Source organism: Otolemur garnettii, unplaced genomic scaffold (assembly GCF_000181295.1).
Source record: "Otolemur garnettii isolate 467f Iridium unplaced genomic scaffold, OtoGar3 scaffold00211, whole genome shotgun sequence".
NCBI lineage: Eukaryota > Metazoa > Chordata > Mammalia > Primates > Galagidae > Otolemur > Otolemur garnettii.
Genome location: NW_003852606.1, coordinates 1,755,415 through 1,762,579, shown reverse-complemented (window position 1 = coordinate 1,762,579; position 7,165 = coordinate 1,755,415). Strand labels below are relative to the sequence as shown.

Below are 7,165 nucleotides of genomic sequence, written 5' to 3'. Positions count from 1 at the left end.
TTTTTTTTTTTTTTTTTTGAAACACAGCCTCAAGCTGTCACCCTGGGTAGAGTGCTGTGGCATCACAGCTCACAGCAACCTCCAACTCCTGGGCTTAAGCGATTCTCCTGCCTAAGCCTCTGAAGTAGCTGGGACCACAGGCACCCCCCACAACACCCGGCTATTTTTTTTTGGTTGCAGCCGTCATTGTTGTTTGGCAGGCCCAGGCTGGATTCAAAGCTGACACCCCCAGCTCAGGTGTATGTGGCTGGTGCCTTAGCCGCTTGAGCCACAGTCGCCGAGCCTGCAATTTGTATGTCTTGAAGAGGCTGGATTCAAACCCACCAGCTCAGGTGTATGTGGCGGCTGCCTTAAGCCACAGGCACCGAGCCCCAACTGACATTTTTTTAAGGCTCGGCGCCCATAGTATGATGGTTAGTGGTTCTGGCACCAGCTACATACACGCAAACCCAGCCTGGGCCTGCCAAACAACAATGACAACTACAACCAAAAAATAGCCAGGCATTGTGGTAGGTCCCTGTAATCTCAGCTATTTAGGAGGCTGAGCCAAGAGAATCACTTAATACCAGGAGTTTGAGGTTTCTGTGAGCTGTGATGCCCCGGCACTCTACCAAGGGCAACAAAGTACGACTCTGTCTCAAAAAAAACTGACATTGTCCTGTAATCCCAGTACTCTGAGAAGCCGAGGTGGGCAGATCGCCTGAGCTCACGAGTTCAAGACCAGCCTGAGCTAGAGCAAGACCCCCCACATCTCTAAAAGAAAATAGCCTGGCATTGTGGTGGGTGCCTGGAGTCCCAGCTACTCGGGAGGCTGAGGCAAGAGAATCACTTGTGCCCAAGAATTAGCGATTGCTGTGAGCTATGACGGGTGCCAAAGTGAGACTCTGTCTCAAAAAAAAAAAAAAAACAAAAACCTGACAATTTCTTTTATCGCTTAGGATGAAGCCTTCAAAGACAGCCAATCAGAGAGTGTAGAACATTGGATGTCTACCAGATTTCCTCATTAGAGGTCAGCTGGGGGACAGCTGCCCCACGAGGAGGTGGACAGAGCTTAAGTGAGAAAGACTTTCTGCTGATTAGAAGAGCCAAAGTTCTCTGCAGATGGAGTCTGGCAGACCAAGTCTGCTTAACTAGATAACTAGTGATTAGACATTCAAGGAGAGAAGTTTGGGATGACTAAACTGACTCAGGATGGGTACAGTGTTAGGGGCCTGGACCTTACTCACCAATCATCCCCCTCCGCGCGGGAGGCCCGGCCCAGAGCGCGGAGCCAGCCCCGCAGGTCCTCCAACGTGTCAGCAGCCAAAACATAGGTCCTCATACCTGGGTGCTCTGCCTGTGGGAAAAGAGGGATTATGACCTGGGCACCAGTCCCTCTAAAAAGAAAGGTGTCATTGACCCTGGTGAAGACCTTTTATCGCCAGTAATGAATACTTTAATCCTGGAACTTAAAAGGTTTCCTCCACAGATATCTATCCCCTCCCCCCAGTTCCCATCACCTAGTACCCATGGGGGATGGATGGACTCACGGTGAAGGTGAAGCGCCGTCCTCGGGGGGCTCCTGGCCCATCTGGCCTAATACTGTAGCTGGGGAGCAGGACGCTGCCCAGGACACTCTCCTCGCGGCTGTCTGCAAAGAGGGGGCTGAAGTCATGATCACATAGTGATCAGGAGGCCAAGAGGCCACAGGGGAGGGTATGTGGGAATGGGGGCCTCCTACCCCATGCCATCTGGGACACTGACCCTTGTAATAGAAGAGACAATGACCAGAGAGGACAAACCAGCGGCGTTTCCAGAGCCGAAGCCCAGAGCTGTCCTGTGGAAAGAGATGAGAGGAGGGGCCTGAGGGGACAGAAGAGGAGGAAGGAGATGAAAACAGTGACAGTGGGGATAGAGACCCAGAGAGAAGATGAGAACTGGAGAGAAAGAAACAGAAACACAGACTGAAGACAGAGACACCTGGCTGGGGGGACCGAGGAAGGAGAAGGATAGACCATGTTTGATGTAATGAACTCGAGAGCTGGAAGCCAGCGTGTAGTGGCTAAGCTAATGTGGATTCTGGACACAGCTGGACCTGAGTTCTACTCCTATCTATACCCCTCTCAAGCTATGTCCTTAAACAAGTCATTTCCCCACTAGGAACTTTGTGTTTTCTCATCTGTCAATTGGGGGTTGAGAAGCGTTAGAGAGGTTCAGATGAGATAATGTACCACATGTGGGCAAGGGCTTTATATCCAGAGACTTCATCCAATTACTGGGTTGTGAGACACAGAGAGGCCAGGAAGGTGGCACTGAGCCATACCCTGAATCCCATGTCTCCCCACCACCTCTGCCTGGACCTGGACCACTTCATCATCTCTAATCATGTGGAAGACAGAAAGCATGATATTTTATTTTATTTTTAGAGACAGAGTCTTACTTTGTTGCCCTCAGTAAAGTGTTGTGGCATCACAGCTCACAGCAACCTCCAGCTGTTGGGCTTAGGCAATTCTCTTGCCTCAACATCCGAGTAGCTGGGAATACAGGCGCCCACACAACACCCAGCTACTTTTTGTTGTTCAAACTCACCACCCTTGGTATATGGAGCCAGCACCCTACTCACTGAGCTGCAGGCGCTGCTCCAATCATGATCATTTAAAATTATGTTAGATTGGGTTTGCACCCGCAGCACAGTAGCTATGGTACCAGCCACATACACCAAAGGTGGCAGGTTCAAACACAGTCCAGGACAGCTAACCAACAATGACAACTGCAACAAAAAATAGCCAAGTGTTGGGGTGGGTGCCAATAGTCCCAGCTACGTACTTGGGAGGCTGGCGCAAGAGAATCGCTTAAGCCCAAGAGTTTGAGGTTGCTGTGAGCTATGACACCATGGCACTCTACTGAGGGCAACATAGTGAGACTCTGTCTCAACAACAACAACAAAAAACTGTTAGATTATGGAAGTCCCCTTCTCAAAACAGAGCTTACTATCACATTTATAATAAATCTCAAATTCCTTAGCCTAGTATACTGGTTTGCAGGGAGTCTCCAGCTTCAGCACACATAAGAATCATTAGGAAGATGTGTTAAAACCTCACCCCTAGAGTTCCTGATTTGGTTGATCATCTGTATTTCTAGCAAGTTCCCAGGTAATGCTGATTGCTGCTGGTCCAAAGACCACACTTTGAGAACCACTGCCCTGCCACTGCTTTGCCTCGCTCTAAACACCAAGCTCTACCTGCTGCAGGATCTTTTATTTTGCTTTTTTTTTTTTTTGGCTGGGGCTGGGTTTGAACCCGCCACCTCCAGCATATGGGGCTAGCACCCTACTCCTTTGAGCCACAGGCGCCATCCAGAACCTTTTATTTTGGATGTGCTGTGCCTCCAGATCCTAGCATGGGGAGGGGGGTACTCCTTGCCATTAAGTTCTCAGCTCAATTGTTAACTCAGAGAGGCCTTCTCTGACCAAGAGTCAAACCTAGCTCTCATCTCTCAGCTACTTACATCCCCATGTGCTATTTCTTCACAGAACTTCCTATGATCCTAAACGATCACATTCATTTATTTACTTATTAATTTCTCATCCATCTCTGTTCTACCCTATTCTTGAATGTAATATAAATACTTGTTTTGGTGTATGCCCTGTAGCCTGGAACATTGTAAGTGTTCAGGAAGTAGTAATTGAATAAAGGAATGAATGAAACAATGGCAGAATAAGCAGAAGAGGGGTGATAGCAAAAAGAAACATATCTAGGGACTCGGAAGAAGAGAAACGGTGGATAGCCAAACACACAGACTCCACCTGTTTATGAAGCCAGCCTCGGATGTGCACAGGGAGGTTGGGGTCCCTTCTGAGTGCATTGCCTCTCTTTCCAAAGGCATGGACCTTGTTTACTGCCCTGGTGGGCTTCTGAGGAAAAAAAGGGGACAGAAGTAAATGGGGGAGGAGGGTGCAGGGATGAGATTGGGAGGGAGTGAAGTCAAGGAGTTGGCTGAAATTAGAGATCAGAATTGGGGGTGTTCATCGTGCAGAGTTGAGAGATTCTATTTTTACATGGGCAGAGGAAAGTGTTCACAGGCTGTTGGGAAAGAGTTTAGGAATCATGGGCCACTCCCTCTTGGCTACCAGAACCAGAGGTGTAGTAGTGCCTTTGGGATCTAAGTCAAGAATATCAGCTGGGCAGTCCCCATCCTCTGAAGTAACTTCCATGCTGAGTCCCTGGTGAATCAAAGGATGCCCCAGTGCCATCGTAGTGTCATCTTTTAGCAACCAAGCCCAAGGAGAGGGGTCTTCAAATCCCTCCTTCCTGCCCAGATGAAGCTGCCTCTCCTGACACATACAGATATCCCAAGTATCCATAGCCACATTGTCACAGGACGCCCTTTCTCCCTTACTGACCAAGGCTGGGATTGAATCTCTGGGCTCTGAGCTCGGGAAACAAAATGTGTAGGGAAAGGCAGAACAAGGAAATGAGTGTCATCCTTAAACTCTTGGCTGGAGTGCTAATTTGGGACACATTATCTGGGAGCTCCATGGGGCCTTATTGTCTTTCCTTGTGGGGTTCATTAGTGAGTAGACTAGATGGCTAGAGATGGGGCAGGGAGTCTTAGCCCTGGTCAAGAGCAGCCACTGCTTCTGAGAACTCAAGGGGCCTCATGGCTGGGGAGTGGCCTTATCTTAGCAACCAGGGTCAGGGGAGGTTGTTACTCTGGCTTAGAATTAGGAAAATACAAGGGGTGGGGACCAAGCTGGGAGTGCCTCTGAATTCCTAGCTGCGGCTGGTGGGCAATTTGAGACCTTACAAGGTCTAGCAGATGCTATTGCTCAGGATCCTCCTTCTTGTGTTTTTTGTTTGAGACAAGATCTCATTCTATTGGCCAGGCTAGAGTGCAGTGGCATCATCATAGCTCACTGTAACCTCAAACTCCCGGGCTCAAGCGATCCTCCTGCCTCGGGCTCCTGAGTAGCTGGGACGAGAGGCATGCGCCACTACACTCGGGTAGGTTTTCTTTCTATTTTTAGTAAAGATGGGGGTCTCAATATTGCCCAGGTTGGTCTTGAACTTCCAGCCTCAAGTAATCCTCCCACCTCACCTTCCCCAAAGTGTTAGTATCACATTCATGAGCCACTGCACCCAACCAAGATCCCAAGTAGCTGGGACTACAGGCGCCCGCCACAACGCCTGGCCATTTTTTGGTTGCAGCCATCATTGTTGTTTGGCGGGCCCGGGCTGGGGATTCGAACTCGCCACCTTAGGTGTATGTGGCTGGCGCCTTAGCCGCTTGAGCCACAGGCGCCGAGCCAAGATCCTTATTCTTAACAACCAGAATCCCAGGGGTGGCCTGGAACCCAAGGCTAAGAAACAAGGGATGGGTGACCCAGAGACTGCCTTCTTCCCCATCCCCACCGGGAAGCCCGAACCTTGGTGCTCAGGCTGCTGAGTGAGGAGATGGTGGAGGCGCTGCTGGCCAGGCTGAGGCTGCTCCGAGGTCTGCCCTCCTCCATCGAGGGCTTGGGGGAGAAAGAAAAGGGCTGTGTTTCTGTAGCTGACCCAGCTTGGGACAAAGATGGGGTCAGAGGCTCGGTGGTCGGAGGAGGCTGAGGAGAAAGAGCCTGTTGTTTGGGGGCTGGAGGGTTGGGGAGGCCATGGCCCCAGGATCGCATACCAAGAGCGATGCCAAGAGAGGTAGGCGGCCCTGGCAGCTGCGGGAGGGGGCAGCTGTTTGTAGCACAAGCTAGAGAATAGGGGCTTCTTTATTCCTGGCTACTGTACTCTGCCCAGGAATTTGACCCTCTTTGTGTTTAGAGATACCCCCATTCCCTGGCTCCTTCCGGCTGCGCCAGGCTACCTGTCTCCTGCCTTCCCACATGAACCCCCAAATCATCCATGCCAACTCCCCAAGCCAAGCCCTGCAGCCTGAGGAATGTGCACCCAGGCTGCCCCTCCCAACCCAGTCAGGGAACTTACCCAGCTCTTAGGTCCCAAGCACAGTGGGCAAGGGCAAGAGGTTAGTCTCCTACCTCCTTTGTCCCTTAGGTGCTGTCTCTCATAGTTCTCTGTCTCTTCTCACCAGGTCATTGGCCCCTCTCTGTTTGTCTCTTTCTCTCTTGTCTCTTATGCTCACGCTGTCCCTATCTTTCTTTTAGACTTTCTTCCAGCCTCACATTCTATCTCCCTCTGTCCAATCTCTGTCTTTCAGTCTCTCCTTCACTCATGCTCTCCCTCCATCACCGTCTCTCCCAATCTTTGTTTATGTCCAGTTCTTTCTTTTTCTCTAGGACTCTCAGAGTCCTCTTTAAGTCTCTATCTCATTCTTTCCCTGTCTTGCCCTGTCTCTCTCCCTCACATTCAATCTCTTCCTCTTTCTCACTTTCTGGCCCTCCACGTCTGCCGTTTCCTTCCCTCTCTTTTGGATTCTCTTTCTCACTTTCTCTCTTCCTTCCTCTCCCAGTTTCTCTTTCCTTTATGCTGGGCTTTCCCTCCCTCTGCCAGCCGCCCACGCTGTTGTCTCCCCTCCCAATCCGGGCTGTCCCCGCCCCTTTTGGCCTCCCCACCACAGCCTGACCTCTGGCTTTGCTGCCCCCACAGTTAAGGGGAGGGGCTGGGCCCCCCTCACCCCAACTCCAGGATCCTCTAAGAGTTAAGGATAGGACTTTTCACTATTGGGAGAGAGTAGGAGCTAAGGCCTGGACTCCAGTGCCCCCGTGTGAGTTTGTTGTGGTCGGGGCTGGGGCCACTCAGGCCCTTAAGTGGAGGGGCGTGGGTCTTGCAAAAAAAATGAAGGCTCAGACTGCCAAAGCCCTGGAAGGATTGGGTTAGAGACCAAACTCTTGGGTGCCTAAGAATCAAGCAAGGAGTGAGGACTGCTGAGTTGTAAATAGTGGGAAGACTTGCAAGTGTGGCTTTGATTTAATGGGGCTGGAGATTTGTTTGTCCAGCTCTCCCAGAAAGAAAGGGTTGGTCCTAGATTCCTGGATTCTGGCAAGGGCAAGGTCAAGTGGCATGTTTCAAATCTCCACCTCAGGTTTGGCACCTATAGCTCAGTGGCTAGGGTGCCAGCCACACACTGTTTGAACCCGGCCCTGGCCTGCCAAACAATTATAACTATGACAAAAAATAGCTGGAGGGCGGCGCCTGTGGCTCAAAGGAGTAGGGCACCGGCCCCATATGCTGGAGGTGGC

At 50.9% G+C, this 7,165-nt stretch overlaps 1 protein-coding gene across 1 annotated transcript in view; it reads right to left on the bottom strand.

The window, feature by feature from the left end:
- PLEKHA4 (pleckstrin homology domain containing A4) overlaps nt 1–6,426 on the bottom strand; it is a 31,873-nt gene extending 25,447 nt beyond the window's left edge. Inside the window, exons 1-6 of the mRNA XM_023507895.1 lie at nt 5,952–6,426; nt 5,405–5,581; nt 3,785–3,892; nt 1,744–1,816; nt 1,530–1,630; nt 1,227–1,336 (exon numbers count right to left, since the gene is read on the bottom strand). Coding sequence (XP_023363663.1) covers nt 1,227–1,336; nt 1,530–1,630; nt 1,744–1,816; nt 3,785–3,892; nt 5,405–5,488 — 476 coding nt within the window. The 5' untranslated portion in view covers nt 5,489–5,581; nt 5,952–6,426. The remainder of the gene's footprint in view (nt 1–1,226; nt 1,337–1,529; nt 1,631–1,743; nt 1,817–3,784; nt 3,893–5,404; nt 5,582–5,951) is intronic.
- Nucleotides 6,427–7,165: the final 739 nt, after the last annotated feature.